Raw genomic sequence first — 21,897 nt, 5'->3', positions numbered from 1 at the left:
TTCATGCCTTTCACATCCACATTCACAGCCAATGTGTTAGCAACCGGTATGTGCACAGCAAGGTTCCTCAATGAGATAAATGGCAAGCTAATGTGTTTTTGTGTTGATTTGGGGATTAAATGTTGACTTGGACAATGGGAGAACTCCACCCACTCTTCTTAGACTGGTGTTGTGTCCTCTTTTGCATCTATCTATGAGGCACCATGGTGCCCACCAACCTGCCCTTCCCCCTGAAACCCCACCCCCAGTCCTGGCTAAAAGGTTAGGGGAGCTGCCCAGGGAAACAACGGCTGTCCCGCAGCCATTTAAAGGCGGGAGACGGGATTTCTGCTCCTCAGAGACAGGAGGTCCCACCTCTGAAAGCTGCCAATCAGAGGTATTTGGGGCTTGAGGAGACGTTCAGCGATGCATCAGAATTTTGTAAGTGTTTGGGAGTTGGGAGGGAAAATGGGGTATGGAATTTCAGTGGTCATGGGGTGAGGGAAACCTGAGGGAGTCTTCCAGAGGGCCCAGGGAGCCTATCACCAGGGAATCCTGCCAGGCTGACCACTTGGCATTGGCTTCTCCCACCGTCAGTTTAATCACCTCAGCAGCAGGAGGCCCACCGGTAGGCAGATGCATGACACTGCCACCCTCGCCACTGGTAAAATTGTTGTTGGGGCAGGGGAGGTGACAGGAAAGCCGCCTGTTGGATTTAACACGTCCCATGCCTTCAAATCTGCTAGCGGGGAATGTTAAATCCAGCCCTTTGTTTAACATCTCATCTAAAAGACGGCACCTTTAACAAAGCAGCATTCTCCCAGTACTACAGTTAAGTGTTAACATAAATTACGTGCTCAAGTCCCTTGAGTGGGGCTTGAAACCATAACCTTCTACACAATTTTAATAGGAGTTAATGAAGAGGAGCACCCTGACTAATCTCCACCTCTCCCACTCCAACCATCCTCGAACTTCAGTGCCCTGACCATTTCTGGTACAACTACTGCTTGGGATTAGCTAGCTCAAACGAAAACAGTGATGGATTGAACCTCAGATCACCCCTTCTTTGTGATTTAGTCCCATAGTGTGTTTTTTTCCTGCTACCCCTATGAGTTTCTAGGGTTTCTAGCCAGTGAAGTACTTTTTGAAGTGTAGTCAATATTGTAATGTAGAAAACCCGACTGCCAGTGTGGACACAGGAAGCTCCCACAGATAGCAATGAAATAAACAACCAGATAATCTGTTTCTTCAGGATAAAAATTGGCCAGAACACCGGGGGAAACTCCCCTATTGTTCTCCAAATAGAATCTCAGAATTGTTACAGGAGACTATTCAGCCCATTGTGCCTGCGCCAGCTCTCCAAATGAGCAATTCACCGGGTCCTATTCCCCCGTAACCCTGCACAGCCTTTCTTTTCAGATAACAGTCTAATTCCCATTTGGATGTTTCAATTGAACTTGCCTCCACCACACTCTCATGCAGTGCCTTCCTGACCCTAACCACTTGCTGCGTGAAAATACCGGTGCAGACACGATGGGCGAAATGGCCTCCTTCTGTGCCATTAAAATTCTGTGATGTTTTTCTCATGTGGTTTTTGCCAATTACTTTAAATCAATGTCCTCTCATTCTTGAACTTTTCATGAGCGAATAGTGCAGTGGGATCTTTTCAGTCCAGCTGAGAAGGCAGACAGGGCCTCAGGTTAATGTTTCATCTGAAAGACGGAACCTCTGGCATCTATGAGATTAGAGAAGTGAAAGTAAGCTGATGTGCACATCAACTTCAAAGTATTTGTGCGAGATCATCAAGCAATTGTATCTTCTACTAAGCTTTAGATGAGAAAAATAAATGACCAGTTTGAAAGTTAATATCTCCATAATAGTTACGCAGAGGATTTTTCTGTCCTTCATTTCTACTGTGTGTGAGAGAGATGCAGAGATGATCCTGCAATCTAGAATTAATCTTTTCAAATTCTAGCTCTCCTGTTTGATTTCCCTGATCTGTGCCTGGTAGTTTGGCACTAATTGACTTTAGCTATTGAAAGGCAAGTCAGCTCGGAGTCACTTTGCTGTGTGCACAGGCATGGTGTGGTAATAAAAGATTAGGGTTCAGCTATGAGGTTTCCTGCAATCAAATAGGGTGCTGACACAAGTCTTGCACGTCAAGGAAAGCTACTTGAGTGATCTAATGGAGGGATATCAGATGCCTTTTGGACCATACTGAATTCAGAAGTCTGTGTCTGGGGAGGGAGAGAAAATTAGAAATAAAAAATAAAATGGGCTGTTATTTGGATATTGCAGCTGTGTCAACATTTTAAATACTAATTGTGGCAAATAACTAAACTATTACGTTTTAAAATTTACTCAGATGGAGCAGATTGTATGAATTTTTCAGATATCTGGAATTACAGTAATGAATGATAACTAACACATACATATTTGTCAAATTTCTATGTTCGTGATATCTTACTATGTTACAGCAGGTGTATAACTGCAAGTTGTTGTCCATTGTTAGTAACATTCTCTACTATGTTTTTGATATTGGCAGAAAATAAACTGGGATGAGTTATCTGCCAAAAACATCGAAGCTCCATTTAAACCAGTTATCAGGGACGAGTTGGATGTTAGCAACTTTGCTGAAGAGTTCACGGAAATGGATCCTACGTACTCACCCGCAGCGTTGCCTCAGAATTCTGATAGAATCTTTCAGGTCAGCACCGTTGAAGCAGTGTCAAAGCTTTTGAATTAGATTCTTTGGAGAACATTTGTTTCACCTTCGCCAAAACCATTTTTTAAGGACTTAAAAAAATTAAACACAGTTTTCAAACCATTCATTCAACTTCATTGTTGAAATAATCCACAGGGTTTGCTAAATGGACAATCAGCCCTTCAGAAGCTGCAAATGATATGAACAGATTTCAATAGCCAAATGACCAGCTGTAGTCTTGAAGTAATGAGAAAAAATCCAGGTGAACATGTGTCCTATACACAACAGAATGCTTATTGCTTACTACACAGTGACACTGGCTTAGTGGCCATTTTAAATTAAGATAATTTTCTTCTCATACCCATTCAATTCAGGCCAGGCCCATATTGGTAAACAGCTGTGCTTTTCATTCCCTTCCTTTCCCTTCACATCTTCCTTTCCTCTCTCCCCTGCCTATCCCCTCTCCCCTGCCCCTCTCTCCCTCTCCTTGAGTCTCCCTCTTCCCTGCTTCTCCTTCCCTCCTTGCCTCTCTGCCCTATCCCTCTCTCCCCCTCTTTCCTCTCTCTCCCCCTTATTCCTCTCTCTCCCCCTCCCTTCCTCTCCCACTTTCCTCTCTCTCCCTTCCTAAGTTCCTTTCTCTTTCTTTCCTCTCTCTCTCCCTCTCCTCCCACACTTTCTCTCCTGCACTTTCTTCTCTCCTGCACTTTCTTCTCTCCTGCACTTTCTTCTCTCCTGCACTTTCTTCTCTCCTGCACTTGCCTCTCTCTCCTGCACTTGCCTCTCTCTCCTGCACTTGCCTCCTTCTCCCACACTTTCCTCTCTCTCCCACACTTTCCTCTCCCGCACTTTCCTCTCTCTCCCGCACTTTCCTCTCTCTCCCATGCTTTCCTCTCTCTCTCGCACTTTCTTTCTCCCCCTTTTCTCTCTTTTCCACTCCCTCTCCCCTCCTCTCCTCACTTTCCTCCTGCTCCCTTCCCTCTCTCTCTCCTGCCCTTCATCTCCTCCACCCTCTCCTCTCCCCCCAATGTTCTATGGTTTGTCTTCCATGTAATACTTAAATTCGTCCTCCTATCACGACAGTGATTCTAGTCTTAAAATGCCCTCTCCAAACCTAGCCTTGTTGGAAGAAAAGAATCTATAATTGTGCTGTTGTCTGATTTGCCACAGCTAATATATAGATACCTTGAAATTTACATAAGCTGACCATTGTGGTTTAGTAAATTCCCAATAACAACAATTATTGTTAGCAAATGATAAATCACAAGAGAATTTAAAAGCATCTAATAGAATATTTGAAAGGTGAATGTAAAGCCAGAACTTTAACAAAAAAATATTAGAACGGTGCTTAAATAAAAGTTATCATTTCACTGCTTTTGCAGGTGGCATCCTGAAAAATGATAAAAGCTTCGGAGGTAATACGGGACAGAATTTTGCCCTTGTCGAGTGGGCTCGGCAGGGGCGGGTGGGGCATTGGGAAGGGGCCGGAACTGCGATTTCACACCGGCAGGCCAATTAAGGCCCGCCCAGCGTGAAACCCAACTAGCAGCACTCAGCCGCTGCCTGTGTGGGCAGGGGAGGAGGGCAAACGCAAACTTCACACAAGCGTGCGAATGCATGCCTGAAAATCTCCCTGCGGCACAGGGCTGCCTTAGGGGGATGAACAGTTTTAAAAATTTGAAATAAAGATTTTAAAAATGTTATAAAACATGTCCCCTCATGTGACTCCATCACACGAGTAGGGACATGTTTACAAATGAAATTTTAAAATTTAACTTATTTTTATTTGATGTTGGATGAGGTTTCCAAAGAAATGCAAAGGCCGCTTGGCCTTTTCGCCCTGCCCGCCAACCATAAAGTTGGACGGGCACCGAAAAATTTGTTTTAATGGCCTTAACAAACTTTTTAATTATCGGTGGGCACGCTATCGACTCTGGTGCTTGCCCGCCGACCGAAATATCACACGATTGCGCCTTGACGTCGAGATGCTCACCCAGTGTCAACACGTGTCATTTTACACTCGAGTGGGTCGGGCGCACGCTTGCCCATCGAGGTAAAAATATATTTAGCAGTGACAACATAGCTTCTTGTGAACAGCAGCAGTAAATTCTGGTCTGACGTGTTTACACCCAGAAAATAGGTTTAAACGAAAACACCTTTGGGGTCTTGACCTTGTTAGTGGGTGTGAGACTGTCAGTGCGATAATTACATAGCAAGTTTATGCTAATTCGCTCGAATGTGGGGGAGCTTCATGAATGCTGGAAACAGAGAGTTTTTGGAGTGGATGAGCAAAAATGCTTGACTTTTTCTGGAACAAGATTATGGGGGCTATCATTTTGAAAATCATGAATCATACAGTTCAGCCTACTTCTATGACTTTATGTCACTAAAATGAGACATGGGTTTAGTTTGTATTTAGTCAACAATTGATAGTCTGCAGCTGTCTCTTCTGTGGACAGTTTTTGATCTATGGATATTTTATGTTATAGGGTGTTGGTTACTCATTTCAAACAATTGCGGTGGGACACAGAGAGGCAGATGGAACGGGTGATACATAATCCAAGATGGAACTGGCAAGGTTCCCTTTTAAACATGGACGCTCGCCACAATCAGTATTTTCCCTCTGGCCTAACATCAAGTTCTGACTTGACAGTCTCGAACTTGTCTTCTCAGACACTCCAGTTTGGTAGGTCTGAAGAAGTCCTTGTAGTCAGACGTAGATTAACCTTAAGTCTTTATTGACTCTTAGAACTATTTACAAATATAGAGTAATGGGTACAAGTTAGGAGTTTCTCCATGCTTGCTGGTACACATAATTCTCTCCAACACTCAACTGACCCTGGGTGTGGGTCATGTGCTCTCTTACATCACTGTGTTGGAGGTACTGTATTCAATCTCACATTAACCCTAAATGTGCCAGACCCTTACACTGCACTGTATAAGTACAAATGTTTTTTGCTGTCAACTAGATGCTTTAGCTGCTTTCAGCATATCCCTGTGTTTCAATAGCACAAAAGGAAAAACCTTACCTCTGCCCACATTTATATAAATAAAATGGGTATATATAATAGGTATAGGCAACATATTATTGAAACTTACTGATGACGCAAAAGTAGAACCCCCTCAACCCCCATCCTCCCACCCCAGACCTCCAACCCATCTACCCCTGGACATCTGACACCCTGAGACCTTGGACCCCCGCACTCCACTGCACCCCACCCCCTGCCCCCGCGACACTCCCCCCTCCCCACCCGTACCTCAGACCAATCTCCACCCTGACCTCCTGACACCTCCACCCCTATTACCACACATACCTCGGACAGACACCCCCCCCTCCCCCAACAGACCTCTAACCCACCCCACCACCCCCTGGACCTCTGACACCCTCCCCCCCCAGACCTTGGATCCCACACTCCACGACGCCCCCCTGGACCTCCGAACTCTCCCACGATCTCCCCCATACCTCCAACCAACCTCCACCCCCGACCTCTGACGCCTCCACCCCCACCACCCTACACACCTCGGACACCACCCCATGGACTTCCGACCACCTCCCCACCGGACCACCAACTGATGCCCATCCACCTCCCCCCGGCATGGGCCCGGACACCCCCCACCCCCCATAACCTATCCACTTACCTTAGACCCTTACCTTCTCCCTGGCCCTTTAAACTTCCCTGCTTTACGGCAGCAAGTGCCATCAAAAAGGGGAGGGTTGGCCTCCTTGAATCCGCTGGAGTTACACTTCGCTGGGTCCTGCGAGGAGTCTTTCGATGCACGCCCTGAGCAGCTCCAGTGAACGGAAGTGTCAACGTAACTTTCAAGACCAGTTATGTCGGTATTTATTTCTTCTAATTCCTGCGGGCCAGCACTTCCCAACGCTAGTTGCAAGTTACGGCCCGTTATAAATTTGGCCGTGGTGTATAAGAGCAAAGAGATAATGGCTCAGATCTTCTGGTCAGTAGCTGCAAATTAAACTGCCTCAGCTCCAGTTTGAATCCAGGAAGGAACCAAGTCAGGAAGCCTAGTGGCAAAGTGTGACTACAGTGGAGCCACACCCACTTTTTCACTGTTTAGTTCACTGACTTACAAAGTTTTTAGCTATCACTGTCACTCACAACACTGTGCAGCCTCACCACCCATCCTCCCAGCAATGCTAATCCTTCCTCTCAGCCCCTGAGAACGCTCATCTCTCCCTCAACCCCCGAAAACGCTGAAACCCTTTTACTCCCCGGGCATTGCTCACCCACACTCTCACCTCCCGCCACCACCCCCTGCCCACATGCTCATCCGCTCCCAGCTCAGCAACTTGCCCCTCACCCTGAACAATGTTCACTCTCCTGCCCCGCCCACACCCCCCGACAATGCCGACTCCTCCGACATCAGCCAGACAGGAACCAGGGATTCCGGAAGATTAAAGCAAAGAACTGCGGAGGCTGGAAATCTAAAACAAAAACAAAAATAAAAATACCTGGAAAAACTCAGCAGGTCTGACAGCATCTGCGGAGAGGGACACAGCTAACGTTTCCAGTCCGTATGACTCTTCAACAGAACTCAGAATTCCGGAAGATGAGTAGGGAGAGGGGTTGTGGGAGGGGGTTGAGCAATCTCTTGGGTTGGGGCAAGTGGGGGGTGGTTTAAAAAAATTTTCGGAGGGTGAGCATTGTTGGGAGGAGAGATGAACATTGTCAGGTGCGGGGGGTGTGACAATGTTGGGGGGACAGTATCTGGAGGGGCAGTGACAATGTCGGTGGGGGGGGTGTGACAATGTCGGAGGTCTGACAATGTCAGGAAGAATGACGGGGTCCGGAGGAGTGACAGTGTTGCGGGGGGAGGGGGGGTTGTTGGTGACAGTGTCAGGATGGGGGTGGGTGAGCATTGTCAGTGAGGGCGGTGAAAGCTCCCCAGGAGCGGAGTTGAACATTACCTGGAGGGAGGGGTTGAAGGTTCCCTGGGAGGGGGCTGGTGAGCATTTTCAGGATTGGGTGGGTGACAATTTGGGATGGGGTAAACATCACTGGGGGCTATCGTGAGCAGCCTGGTAAGGGTGTTCAGCTGTGTCCAGGGCTGGAGCGGGGGGTTGATGAGCTGAGTCGCGGGTGGGGGGCAGGGTTGCTAAGCTGTGTCGGGGTGGGGGGGGGGGGGGGGTGTGGGGGGGGGGTGGTGTGGCTGAGCTGTGTCGGGGTGGTTGCTGAGTTGTGTCGGGGGGGTGTGGCTGAGCTGTGTCGGGGGGGTGGCTGAGCTGTGTCGGAGGGGTGGCTGAGCTGTGTCGGGGGGGTGTGGCTGAGCTGTGTCGGGGGGGTGTGGCTGAGCTGTGTCGGAGGGGTGGCTGAGCTGTACTGGGGTGGAGTTGCTGAGCTGTGTCGGGGGAGGTTGCTGAGCTGTGTCGGGGGTGTTACTGAGCTGTGTCGGGGGGATGTTACTGAGCTGTGTCGGGGGTGTTACTGAGCTGTGTCGGGGGGGTGTTGCTGAGCTGAGTTGGGGGGTGGAGTTGCTGAGCTGTGTAGGGGGAGGTTGCTGAGCTGTGTCGGGGGAGGTTGCTGAGCTGAGTTGGGGGGTGGAGTTGCTGAGCTGTGTCAGGGGAGGTTGCTGAGCTGTGTCGGAGGGATTGTTGAGCTGTGTCGGGGGAGGTTGCTGAGCTGTGTCAGGGGAGGTTGCTGAGCTGTGTCGGGGGAGGTTGCTGAGCTGTGTCGGGGGGGTTGCTGAGCTGTGTCGGGGGGGTTGCTGAGCTGTGTCGGGGGGATGTTACTGAGCTTTGTCGAGGGGGTTGCTGAGCTGTGTCGGGAGAGGTTGCTGAGCTGTGTCGGGAGGGTTGTTGCTGAGCTGTGTCGGGGGGGTTGCTGAGTTGGGGGGTGGTTGCTGAGCTGTGTCGGGGGGGGTTGCTGAGCTGTGTCGGGGGGGTGGTTGCTGAGCTGTGTCGGGGGGGGTTACTGAGCTGAGTTGGGGGGTGGTTGCTGAGCTGTGTCGGGGGTGGTTGCTGAGCTGTGTCGGGGGAGTTGCTGAGCTGAGTTGGGGGGTGGTTGCTGAGCTGAGTTGTGGGGGGGAGGTTGCTGAGCTGTGTCGGGGGGGGTTACTGAGCTGAGTTGGGGGGTGGTTGCTGAGCTGTGTCGGGGGGGTTGCTGAGCTGTGTCGGGGGGATGTTGCTGAGCTGTGTCGGGGAGGTTGCTGAGCTGTGTCGGGGAGGTTGCTGAGCTGTGTCGGGGAGGTTGCTGAGCTGTGTCGGGGGGGTTGCTGAGCTGTGTCGGGGGGGTTGCTGAGCTGTGTCGGGGGGATGTTACTGAGCTGTGTCGGGGGTGTTGCTGAGCTGTGTCGGGGGGGTTGCTGAGCTGTGTCGGGGGGGTTGCTGAGATGTGTCGGGGGGATGTTACTGAGCTGTGTCGGGGGGGTTGCTGAGCTGTGTCGGGGGGGTTGCTGAGCTGTGTCGGGGGTGTTGCTGAGCTGTGTCGGGGGTGTTGCTGAGCTGTGTCGGGGGGTGTTGCTGAGTTGAGTTGTGGGGTGGGGTTGCTGAGCTGAGTTGGGGGGGGTTGTTGAGCTGTGTCGGGGGAGGTTACTGAGCTGAGTTGGGTGTTGGAGTTGCTGAGCTGTGTCGGTGGGGGTTACTGAGCTGAGTTGGGGGGGGTTGCTGAGCTGTGTCGGGGGGGGTTGCTGAGCTGAGTTGTGGGGGGGAGTTGCTGAGCTGTGTCGGGGGGGTTACTGAGCTGAGTTGGGGGGGGGGTTGCTGAGCTGTGTCGGGGGAGGTTACTGAGCTGAGTTGGGTGTTGGAGTTGCTGAGCTGTGTCGGTGGGGGTTACTGAGCTGAGTTGGGGGGGGTTGCTGAGCTGTGTCGGGAGGGTTGCTGAGCTGAGTTGTGGGGGGGAGTTGCTGAGCTGTGTCGGGGGGGTTACTGAGCTGAGTTGGGGGGTGGTTGCTGAGCTGTGTCGGGGGGGTTGCTGAGCTGAGTTGCGGGGTTACTGAGCTGAGTTGGGGGGGGTTGCTGAGCTGTGTCGGGGGTGGTTGCTGAGCTGAGTTGGGGGTTGGAGTTGCTGAGCTGTGTCGGGGGAGGTTGCTGAGCTGTGTCGGGGGGTTACTGAGCTGAGGTGGGGGTTGGAGTTGCTGAGCTGTGTCGGGGGGAGTTGCTGAGCTGTGTCGGGGGGTTACTGAGCTGAGTTGGGGGTTGGAGTTGCTGAGCTGTGTCGGGGGAGGTTGCTGAGCTGTGTCGGGGGGGTTGCTGAGCTGAGTTGTGGGGGGGAGTTGCTGAGCTGTGTCAGGGGGGTTACTGAGCTGAGTTGGGGGGGGGTTGCTGAGCTGTGTCGGGGAGGGTTGCTGTGCTGAGTTGGGGGGTGGTTGCTGAGCTGTGTCGGGGGGGTTGCTGAGCTGAGTTGTGGGGTTACTGAGCTGAGTTGGGGGGGGTTGCTGAGCTGTGTCGGGGGTGGTTGCTGAGCTGAGTTGGGGGTTGGAGTTGCTGAGCTGTGTCGGGGGAGGTTGCTGAGCTGTGTCGGGGGGTTACTGAGCTGAGTTGGGGGTTGGAGTTGCTGAGCTGTGTCGGGGGGAGTTGCTGAGCTGTGTCGGGGGGTTACTGAGCTGAGTTGGGGGTTGGAGTTGCTGAGCTGTGTCGGGGGAGGTTGCTGAGCTGTGTCGGGGGGTTACTGAGCTGAGTTGGGGGGTGGAGTTGCTGAGCTGTGTCGGGGGAGGTTACTGAGCTGAGTTGGGGGGAGGTTGCTGAGCTGTGTCGGGGGGGTTGCTGAGCTGTGTCAGGGGGTTTGCTAAACTGAGTCGGTGGGGGGGTTGCTAAGCTGTGTCGGGGGAGGTTACTGAGCTGAGTTGGGGGTTGGAGTTGCTGAGCTGTGTCGGGGGAGGTTGCTGAGCTGTGTCGGGGGGTTACTGAGCTGAGTTGGGGGGTGGAGTTACTGAGCTGTGTCGGGGGAGGTTACTGAGCTGAGTTGGGGGTTGGAGTTGCTGAGCTGTGTCGGGGGGGTTGTTGCTGAGCTGTGTCGGTGGGGTGTTGCTGAGCTTTGTCGGGGGGGGTTGCTGAGCTGTGTCGGGGGAGGTTGCTGAGCTGTGTCGGGGGGGGTTACTGAGCTGTGTTGGAGGGGTTACTGAGCTGTGTCGGGGGGGTTGCTGAGCTGTGTCGGGGGGATGTTACTGAGCTGTGTCGGGGGGGTTGTTGCTGAGCTGTGTCGGGGGGGTTGTTGCTGAGCTGTGTCGGGGGGGATTGCTGAGTTGGGGGGTGGTTGCTGAGCTGTGTCGGGGGGGTGGTTGCTGAGCTGTGTCTGGGGGGGGTTACTGAGCTGAGTTGGGGGGTGGTTGCTGAGCTGTGTCGGGGGGGGTTGCTGAGCTGTGTCGGGGGAGTTGCTGAATTGGGGGGTGGTTGCTGAGCTGAGTTGTGGGGGGGAGGTTGCTGAGCTGTGTCGGGGGGGGTTACTGAGCTTAGTTGGGGGGTGGTTGCTGAGCTGTGTCGGGGGGGTTGCTGAGCTGTGTCGGGGGGATGTTACTGAGCTGTGTCGGGGGGATGTTACTGAGCTGTGTCGGGGGGGTTGCTGAGCTGTGTCGGGGGGGTTGCTGAGCTGTGTCGGGGGGGTTGCTGAGCTGTGTCGGGGAGGTTGCTGAGCTGTGTCGGGGGGGTTGCTGAGCTGTGTCGGGGGATGTTACTGAGCTGTGTCGTGGGGGTTGCTGAGCTGTGTCGGGGGGGTGTTACTGAGCTGTGTCGGGGGTGTTGCTGAGCTGTGTCGGGGGTGTTGCTGAGCTGTGTCGGGGGGGTGTTACTGAGTTGAGTTGTGGGGTGGGGTTGCTGAGCTGAGTTGGGGGGGGTTGCTGAGCTGTGTCGGGGGAGGTTGCTGAGCTGAGTTGGGGGTTGGAGTTGCTGAGCTGTGTCGGGGGGGTTACTGAGCTGAGTTGGGGGGGGGTTGCTGAGCTGTGTCGGGGGTTTGCTGTGATGAGTTGGGGGGTGGTTGCTGAGCTGTGTCGGGGGCATTGCTGAGCTGAGTTGTGGGGTTACTGAGCTGAGTTGGGGGGGGTTGCTGAGCTGTGTCGGGGGTGGTTGCTGAGCTGAGTTGGGGGTTGGAGTTGCTGAGCTGTGTCGGCGGAGGTTGCTGAGCTGTGTCGGGGGGTTATTGAGCTGAGTTGGGGGTTGGAGTTGCTGAGCTGTGTCGGGGGGGGTTGCTGAGCTGTGTCGGGGGGTTACTGAGCTGAGTTGGGGGTTGGAGTTGCTGAGCTGTGTCGGGGGTGGTTGCTGAGCTGTGTCGGGGGAGTTGCTGAGCTGAGTTGGGGGGTGGTTGCTGAGCTGAGTTGTGGTGGGGAGGTTGCTGAGCTGTGTCGGGGGGGTTACTGAGCTGAGTTGGGGGGTGGTTGCTGAGCTGTGTCGTGGGGGTTGCTGAGCTGTGTCGGGGGGATGTTACTGAGCTGTGTCGGGGGGGTTGCTGAGCTGTGTCGGGAGGGGTTGCTGAGCTGTGTCGGGGGGATGTTACTGAGCTGTGTCGGGGGGGGTTGCTGAGCTGTGTCGGGGGGGTTGCTGAGCTGTGTCGGGGGTGTTGCTGAGCTGTATCGGGGGGGTGTTGCTGAGTTGAGTTGTGGGGTGGGGTTGCTGAGCTGAGTTGTGGGGTGGGGTTGCTGAGCTGAGTTGGGGGGGGTTACTGAGCTGAGTTGGGGGTTGGAGTTGCTGAGCTGTGTCGGGGGGGGTTACTGAGCTGAGTTGGGGGTTGGAGTTGCTGAGCTGTGTCGGGGGGGGTTACTGAGCTGAGTTGGGGGGGGTTGCTGAGCTGTTTTGGGGGGGGTTGCTGAGCTGAGTTGTGGGGGGGAGTTGCTGAGCTGTGTCGGGGGGGTTACTGAGCTGAGTTGGGGGGGGTTGCTGAGCTGTGTCGGGGGGGGTTGCTGAGCTGAGTTGGGGGGTGGTTGCTGAGCTGTGTCGGGGGGGTTGCTGAGCTGATTTGTGGGGTTACTGAGCTGAGTTGGGGGGGGTTGCTGAGCTGTGTCGGGGGTGGTTGCTGAGCTGAGTTGGGGGTTGGAGTTGCTGAGCTGTGTCGGGGGAGGTTGCTGAGCTGTGTCGGGGGGTTACTGAGCTGAGTTGGGGGTTGGAGTTGCTGAGCTGTGTCGGGGGGGTTGCTGAGCTGTGTCGGGGGATGTTACTGAGCTGAGTTGGGGGGTGGAGTTGCTGAGCTGTGTCGGGGGAGGTTACTGAGCTGAGTTGGGGGGAGGTTGCTGAGCTGTGTCGGGGGGGTTGCTGAGCTGTGTCAGGGGGTTTGCTAAACTGAGTCGGGGGGGGGGCGGGTTGCTAAGCTGAGTCGGGGGGGGTTGCTAAGCTGTGTCGGGGGAGGTTACTGAGCTGAGTTGGGGGTTGGAGTTACTGAGCTGTGTCGGGGGAGGTTGCTGAGCTGTGTCGGGGGGTTACTGAGCTGAGTTGGGGGTTGGAGTTGCTGAGCTGTGTCGGGGGGGGTTACTGAGCTGAGTTGGGGGGTGGTTGCTGAGCTGTGTCAGGGGAGGTTGCTGAGCTGTGTCGGGGAGTTGCTGAGCTGTGTCGGGGGGTGTTGCTGAGCTGTGTCGGGGGGGTGTTGCTGAGCTGTGTCGGGGGAGGTTACTGAGCTGAGTTGGGGGGTTGTTGCTGAGCTGTGTCGGGGGAGGTTGCTGAGCTGTGTCGGGGGAGGTTGCTGAGCTGTGTCGGGGAGTGTTGCTGAGCTGTGTCGGGGGGTGTTGCTGAGCTGTGTCGGGGGAGATTACTGAGCTGAGTTGGGGGGTGGTTGCTGAGCTGTGTCGGGGGAGGTTGCTGAGCTGTGTCGGGGAGTTGCTGAGCTGTGTCGGGGAGTTGCTGAGCTGTGTCGGGGAGTTGCTGAGCTGTGTCGGGGGGTGTTGCTGAGCTGTGTCGGGGAGTTGCTGAGCTGTGTCAGGGGGTTTGCTAAACTGATTCGGGGGGGGTGTTGCTAAGCTGAGTCGGGGGGTGTTGCTAAGCTGAGTCGGGGGGGGGAGTTGCTAAGCTGAGTCGGGGTTGCCATGGTGCTGGAGTGCTTTGACATTCCAGCTGATTTACTCAGAGCTGTGCTGCTGAGCAGGCTTTAGGAAAATTCCAAGTAAACCATTGACCAGAAACTGAACTGGATTAGCCATATAAATATGGGCAACAGACACTTGGGAACACCACCATCTGGAAGTCCCCCTCTGAGCTACTCACCACGTGGAGCTGTATCGTTGTTCCTTCACTGTTGCTGGGTCAAAACCCGGGAACTCCCTCCCTATCAGCGCAGACGACGTACCTACAGCCCATGGACTGCAGCAGTTCAATAAGGCAGCTCACCAGCACCCTTCTCAAGGGCAATTAGGGGTGGGTAATGAATGCTGACCTAGCCAGCAATGCCCACATCCCATGAATGAATTTAAAAACTTGTGTAAGAAAAAACAAGGTAAGTACAGGGCAAACAGCCCCAGTCTACGTGAATATTGCCATCTCATCCCACTGTTGTAGGGAATGGTGCAGCAATCCAGGCAAAGTAAATCAGCAGTCGGAAGTTTAATCTTCATGCATTAGCACTGCACACGTGGGCACATCAGGAACTCGTTAGGGTCCTGAGGTCATCAGTGACTTACGTTGAGTCAGTTGCCGCCCCTCATATTGAAAGAGTCAGGCCAATAAATTCATATACAGTAATAATTAAGGAAATAGTTGAAACACTGTCAGTAGTTTTGGCCGTCCCTTTAGGTTCCCCAAGGTGATGCCATGGATGAGAAAATGCAGTCATGAGGGACTGGGACTGTTTCCGGTGAATCTGAAAAAGCGACAAAGGAGATTCAATAAGACCTTTTAATTTAATTCTTGGGATGCTGGTGACAGTTGCAAGATCACATTTATTGTCCATACCTAGTCGATCTTCTTGAACCGCTGCTGTCTGTTGTGCTGCTGGTGCTAGGTTTTCAAAATTGTGAAATCTTTTGACGGCTGAATCATGAACACCATTGGTTGGAATTTTACAGCCCCGTTGTGGCGGGGACAGGGCCATAAAATGCAGCAAGCTATCCTAAAATTCCATTGGGCAGGAGTTTTCGCTCAGCGGGCGGGCACACACCTGACCCACTCGAGCGTAAAGTAGCGCATGATGACATCGGATGATTGTCCCAACGTCATCATGTGCCTTCGTGATACTTTGGTCGGCGGGCGCGTACGGGAGTTGGAGCCACCCCCACCATCAATTACGAGGCCAGTTAAGGCCATTAAAAAAGGTAATTAAGCTGGATTTTACATTGCCCATGCAATTTCACGCTCGTCACATGGGCAAAACGGGCAGGCGGGCAGCCGACAATTTCAAAAACCTCATCCAAGGGCGGGATAAAAAGGGTCAGCAGCATTGCCAGTGTGAGTAGTGAGGAGTTTTGGAGATGGTTTGCAGCTGGTTAGCTTATTCGTACTTGGCAGCTCCATCTCTGTTCGGGGCTTCATTGTTAGTATTTCCACATTTCATTTCAGGACTTATTGGTGTCTCCAAGGCTCCCAGAGGATTCAGACCATGTGAATCCTTCCAGGTATCAAACAGCCTTCCGTTACCCTGTTAATGGGGATTGTGGTCTCTGCTGGTGGCACCTCCTCTGAGGAAGAAGAGAGGGGTAGAAGGGAAAGGAGGTCAGCCTCCAGGGGAGGGACCTGGGGAGGAGAGGCACAGGCACAAGGGGCACAGGGCCAGCAGGAAGTCCAAGGCGGAAGGGACCACAGAAGGCGCCACTATCCTGCTGCCAGGGTTTACAGGCAGCAATGCAGCTACTTCAATATGTCTGAGGTGCAATGCCAAACGATGCTCTGCCTCTCAAGAGAGACCATAACCTCCATTTGTCAGATGATTGAACCTGAGATCAGCTCTGACTGTTTGGATGGACACCCCATACCAGTGGCCTTCGGGCCGCAAGGCTAGAGCTCACCCCCTTGGCCAGCTCCGGCGTCACTGACAGTTTGCACTCAGACTCTAGCACCCCTGAGGTCCACAGGGAGACAACCACATCTTAATACTTCTGCACACTGACTCATGCCAACACAGTACTCACCCTCCTGAGCGCAGCAGGTCATTGAACCTCTTCCGGCACTGCACCCATGTGTGCTGCACCACATCATGCTGCTAACCAGCACTGCCACCACCTTACTGTGAGGTGCGGTGGCCTCCTCCTCCCATCTCTGGGGACAAGGTGTCCCTCCTGTCAGCCACCTCCTCCAGGAGGACCGCGAGGCACTCATCTGAAAAGCAGGGGTGGGGGGGCCATGTGCCCACTCGACCTGCCCTCCTGCCTGGCATCTCCAGCCACACTCGACGCCACCACTTTGCTAACATCAGAACAGACGTTCTTCCGTGGCAGCCTTCCAGGGGCAGCCTGGGCCATTTTTAAACTGGCTGCCAGCTTGCCATTGGACCCAGTGGCCAACAGGCCCTCACCCCCACTTGGCCCTACCCGATCAGTGAGGAGCCTCATGCGCACCCGGCAAGAGTAAAATTCAGGCCATTGACTTCTGTAGAAACGTAAAATCCTGCTGCTGTAAAATTCCCCCCCCCCCCCCCCCCCCCCCCCCCCCCGCACCAACCACCACCACCACCACCATTATTTTTGATTAGGGAGTTACTGATGAGGAATCATCAATTTAAAATTGTCACAATGGGAATGAGAAGCGAGATTAGGAAGATTTTTTTAGTGCAGAGGGTTAATAGAGCATGGAATGCTTTGCCAGAGGGAATGGTTGAGCAGAGACCATTGCATCTTGTGAGAAAAGTGGATAAACCCTTGAAGCCAAAAGGTTACAAAGTGATGGAAGAAGAGCGGGGAGTGAGCTAAGTTTTGTATTGCTCTAGTGAAGAGCTGGCACAGATATGATGGCCCAAGCAGCCTCCTTATATGCTGTGAACTTTTATATGTTAACCTGATTAACATTCAGGTTAAAGGTTTATCTTTGTATTTTCTTGTTAGGGCTACTCTTTCATTGCTCCCTCCATTCTCTTCAAACGTAATGCCGTGATGACTGATCCCATTCAGCTTCATTTGGGAGTGGATCGTCCTGGCAGTACTGCTATCGCACGCAGTGCTATGATGAAGGTATTTATCATGTTAGGTATGACATATTTGTTGTGAGTTTATTTTATAAGTGATCATTTTAAATGGACTACACTTAGGTATCACATTTGGCAGTTTATTTTTTAAAAACTTTTAGTAATACGAAGGAGGTGATAACACTGAACACCTCTAGTTTATAATGCATTTTAAAAATATATCTGTACTCAGGTATTTCAGTTAACATAAATTTTAAATTCCATCTCCCCTCCTCCCCCAAATAGGATTCCCCATTTTACCAACACTATGATCTGGATCTAAAAGACAGTCCACTTGGAGAAGGAAGTTTCTCTATCTGTAGGAGGTGTCGAAATAAGAAAACTGGGCAGGAGTTTGCCGTGAAAATTGTCAGCAAAAGGTAATGCCAAACATAATGGTTATTTTTTTTAAATAATGTAATATTTCTGCTAATCCATATCCTGCACCCTAGTGAAAACAATTGAAATCATTTTCTTTTCCTTTTATCTAGATTTTTTTTGTTTAGAAGAAAAATCTCAGGAAATGTGAATTTATAGCCAAATATTAGACAAGAGTATCTGTATTCACAGCATTATGGGTAGGATGATTGTTTGTGTATATACACACTTAGGGCACTGAATTAACTTTATTTGTCCCTTATCCTCATCACATCATCCGGATGTAAGGTGAGAGCAATTGCGTAAGAGGCAATGGCATTACAAATTTTATTTGGAGATTTACACCATGGGCAGAATTTTGACCTCGGTGGGCGGGTTCGTGGGTGCGGGTGGTGGCGGTCGGGAAGCTGCCTGCGATCGAGGCTGGAAGGTGATTTCATGCTGGCGGGCCGACTAAGGCCCGCCCAGCGTGAAACGGGAGTGACAGCGCTCATCACTGCCTGTGCTGGAGGGGAGGAAGGCGAGCAGAGCGAACACGAACTTCGTGAGTGCGCACTTGAGAATCTGCCCGAGGCACAGAACTGCCTCAGGGAGATGAAGAGTTTTCAAAATAAAAGATTTGAAACATGTTATAAAACATGTACCCTCAAGTGACTCTGACATGTTACAAGTGAAGTTTTTTAAATTTTATTTTATTTTTAGTTGATGTTGGAAACCTCATCCCACCCATGGATGAGGTTTCAAAAAAAAAATGCAAAGGCCGCTTGGTCGTTTCGCCTGCCCGCCAACGGTAAAGTTGGACGGGCAGCGAAAAATTTAAGTTAATTGATATTTTAATGGCCTTAACAGGCCTTTTAATTGTTGGCTCTGCCAATTCCTGCGTGTGCCCACCAACCGGACTATTGCGCGACTGCACATTGACATCAAGATGCTCACCCGACGTCAATGCACATCATTTCATGCTCGAGTGGGTCGGGCTCGTGCCCACCCACCAAGGTGAAAATTCTGCCCCATATTTTGGACATTTTGTTGAAACCTAAAATAGATACTTTCTATTAAAGCAAAGCCAAGTCTGTGTGTTCATTTCTTCTCTCTTATTGCAGCATTTTCTTATGAAGGCTCTTACTCATTCTCTTTGACTCAAAAAAAATTCTGTCAGTAGAAATGGGAATGTATCACACATGAGGTGCTTTCTGGCACAGTTGGCAATAGAGATGATAAACATTTGCCAATACTCCTGCTAATGTCTAAAATACTTGACAATAATTCCTAATTTGATATTATGTACTTGACAAGTTATTTGTGTTTTATATTTTGTAGAAGTTCACTTAAGCTCTAAAGATCACAAAAGGGATCACTATTCTAGGATGGGTTAAGTGTACACACTGAAAAACATAAAATGTTGGAAATATTTAGCAAGTCTGGCAGCAGCTGTGGAGAGAGAAACAGTTAACATTTCAGATTGATGATCTTTCGTCAAAACTGGAAAAAGTTGGAGATGTAACAGATTTTTCAGCAGGCACACTGGCAGGAAAAGTAGAGCACCATAAGACATAGGAGCAGAAATTAGGCTATTCGGCCCATCGAGTCTGCTCCGCCATTCAATCATGGCTGATAAGTTTCTCAACCCCATTCTCCCACCTTCTTCCCGTAACCTTTGATCCCCTTACCAATCAAGAACCTATCTATCTCGGTCTTAAATACACTCAATGACCTGGCCTCCACAGCCTTCTGTGGCAATGAATTCCATAGATTCACCACTGTCTGGCTAAAGAAGAGGAGAAGAAGCACAGAGAAGAAGCCTTTGGTGCGATGGAAGATAAAAGAGACTAACTGACAAGGGGATGATAGTGCAAGGCAAAAATAGATAGGGTAGACAGGAAGGAACTTTTCCCCTTGGTGGAGGGATCAATAACCAGGGGGCATAGATTTAAGGTAAGGGGCAGGAGGTTTAGAGGGGATGTGAGGAAGAATTTTTTCACCCACTGCCTGAAAAAGTGGTAGAGGCAGATACTCTCATAACATTTAAGAAGTATTTGGAGTGCACTTGCGATGCCATGGCATACAAGGCTATGGGCCTTGTGCTGGAAAATGTGATTAAAATAGTTAGGTACTTGTTTGACCAACGCAGACTCGATGGGCCGAAGGGCATTTTTCTGTGCTGTAGACCTCTATGACTCTATGGGCTGAATTTTGACCTTGATGGGCGGGTGGGCTGACTGAATCAGCGGCAGGCAATCACCACCGCCGAAACAGGCCCTGCCGCCATTTTATGTGGGCGGGCCAATTAAGGCCCAGCCAGCGTGACGCCCGACGGGAAGCTCTATGCGCTTTCTGTGCGGGCGGTGGGTGGGGGGGGGGTGGATTCCCCAAATGCGAGAGTGTGCTCTTTCGCGCATGCGCACGAAAGAGCGCACATCTCCCTGAGGCTGTGTGCTGCCTCAGGGAGATCGCTGAAAGTCTGTGAAACATTAAAAATAGAAAAATTTTAAAATCATTAACATGTCCCCCCCATGTGAAAATGTCACACGAGATGGGATGTGTTAATGAAGAACACAAAAACTTTATTGAACTTTTTTAATTCCAGTATCAAACCTCATCCCGCCACTGGATGAGGTTTGATAAAAAAAATCACTTAACCGCCTGCTCGTTGGGCCCGTGCGCCGAGCCGAAGTTCGCATGGGCCCCTCAAAATCCTTGTCGATTGGTGACTTAATGGCCTTAACAAGGCCTTTAATTAATGGCGGACATGCGTTGCACTGCATAGCGCGCCTGCCGACCAAAACATCGCAATGCCGCGCACTGACGTCGGAGCGTAACATTTTAAGCGCTGACTGGCGAGCTCCACTACCCGCACGTCAGCCAGAAGATTCGGCCCTATGACTCTAGATGGTAATGGAAAAAGCAAAGAAACAAAAGTTGGTGTGGTGGAGGTATAAATGGGAATCAACACCAATAGCTGCCATCAAAAGACACAAACAAACACAGAAAAAAAATAATGGAGCAGAGATTATCACCAGTAATTGTTGAACTCTGTGTTGATGCTGGAATGCTGTAAAATGCCTAATTGAAAGATGGGGTGTAGCTCCTTGAGTTTACATTGAGCTTCAATGGCACAGTGCAGCAGGCCGAGACAGAGAAGTCAAAGTGGTTGTGGACGGAGAACAAAAATGACAGGCACCGGAAGCTTGGTATCATGCTTACGGATTAAACGGAGGTATTCGCCATACAGTCACCTAATCTGAGTTTGGTCTTCCCATTGTAGAGGAGACCACATCATGAGTAGTGAATACAATATTTTAAATTGAAAGAGGTACAAGTAAATCGCTATTTCACTTGAAAGGAGTATTTGGGGCATTGGACAGTGAAAAGGAAGAAGGTTTTGAATCTCTTGCGCTTGCATGGGAGAGTGCCATGGGATGGGTAGGAGATGCTCTTGGGAGTGATTGAGGATGTATCAGGATATCGAGGAATGAGTGGTCCTTTTGGAATGCTGAGCTGGCCTATCCCCAGAAATGATGGCAGAGAGGTTTGAGACATCACTTTACGACTTTAATCAGCAGTTATAAGAATTACCAATAAAATCCACCAAATTTATTTCCTTCCTCTATCACGTTATAACACCACTGCCATCAGCAAGCCTTAAAACAATTTCCCATCAATCTCCAATCCCATAGCCTCATGTTTAATCGCATTTAGCACAAGTGCCAGAACAAATTGACAAAACAGTTTTATAGGCGGTTGAATACAGTTCATTTAATTAACAGTGATTATCTTCAGTGCCACTGGTTGAGTGTTGTACCCACAGATCCGAAAATGAACCATAAATTGTATGTGACATTTTAATCATATGTTCCTTCGAGTGCTTTTATTTTTCTTATCAGGGGACAATGGAGCTGACAAAAAGTATAATTATAATAACTCGAACCACTGAAATTGAATAGGGCTGGGCGGCGGTGGAGAGGGGCTAGAAGATGTGGCAGGGTCGAGATATGGGCAGGAAGACCAAGGTTAGCACATATCTTTACATTGTGGTATGTGCAGATCAATGGGAATTCCACCTCGGTTTCAATGTTAAGCAATTTTTAAAAAAATTCTAGCCTGGATCTATAAGTGTCTCTGTTAGATCACTGTATTCCAGTTTGTTCAATAAATATACCTTTTTATTCCATTTTACAGAATGGAAGCAAACACTCAAAGGGAGATTGCAGCTCTAAAGCTGTGTGAAGGACACCCTAACATTGTAAAACTGCATGATGTTCATCATGACCAGGTATGCTATAAAAGCGATGTGTGGCTTGGCAATCAGACATTAAAAGATTCTCTCTTAAATGCACTTAGGCTTTCCAGTAGCAACTGTAGTATATCCTCACCCTGTTACCTTGGCGGGTGTCATCTGATGGTAAAAGGGCAGCAGTGGTCTACTAGTTTGAGAACCATGAGTGCCAATAATGCTGCATTAAGACTACAACAATATGGATTTCACCAGACACTGCAGAGGCTGTGGTGCTATAAATGGAGGGGAGAGCGCGCAGCTGCCTCTAACCTTTGAGAATGTGTTGAATTTTCTCAGTTTCAACCTTCAGATGTGACATTAAACCAACATGCGGTCTGCCACCTTAGGTAGATGTAGAAGATCCCACGTAACATTTTAAGGAACAGTTGATGTCTTCCAGTGTCATTTATTCCTCTACCAATGCTAGGCAAAACTGATGGTCAGATTATTTATGTTACCTACCACTGTCTGTGGGATCTAATTGTCTACATGTAGCTGCAAAGCAACCAAAACAGCACTTCATAAGTAATTAACTGGTATGA

General features: G+C 50.6%; 1 protein-coding gene across 4 annotated transcripts in view; it reads left to right on the top strand.

Annotated features, from left to right (window-relative positions):
- The window catches only part of LOC121292658 (ribosomal protein S6 kinase alpha-5), a 220,891-nt gene that overhangs the window by 163,010 nt on the left and 35,984 nt on the right, over positions 1–21,897 (top strand). For all 4 annotated transcript variants that reach the window (XM_041214911.1, XM_041214909.1, XM_041214910.1 and 1 more), the window contains 4 exons: positions 2,525–2,686; positions 16,583–16,708; positions 16,948–17,081; positions 21,259–21,352. In XM_041214911.1, the coding sequence (XP_041070845.1) occupies positions 2,525–2,686; positions 16,583–16,708; positions 16,948–17,081; positions 21,259–21,352 (516 nt within the window). The remainder of the gene's footprint in view (positions 1–2,524; positions 2,687–16,582; positions 16,709–16,947; positions 17,082–21,258; positions 21,353–21,897) is intronic.

Source organism: Carcharodon carcharias, chromosome 20 (assembly GCF_017639515.1).
Source record: "Carcharodon carcharias isolate sCarCar2 chromosome 20, sCarCar2.pri, whole genome shotgun sequence".
Classification (NCBI taxonomy): domain Eukaryota; kingdom Metazoa; phylum Chordata; class Chondrichthyes; order Lamniformes; family Lamnidae; genus Carcharodon; species Carcharodon carcharias.
This window is presented reverse-complemented; position numbering and strand designations above follow the sequence as displayed.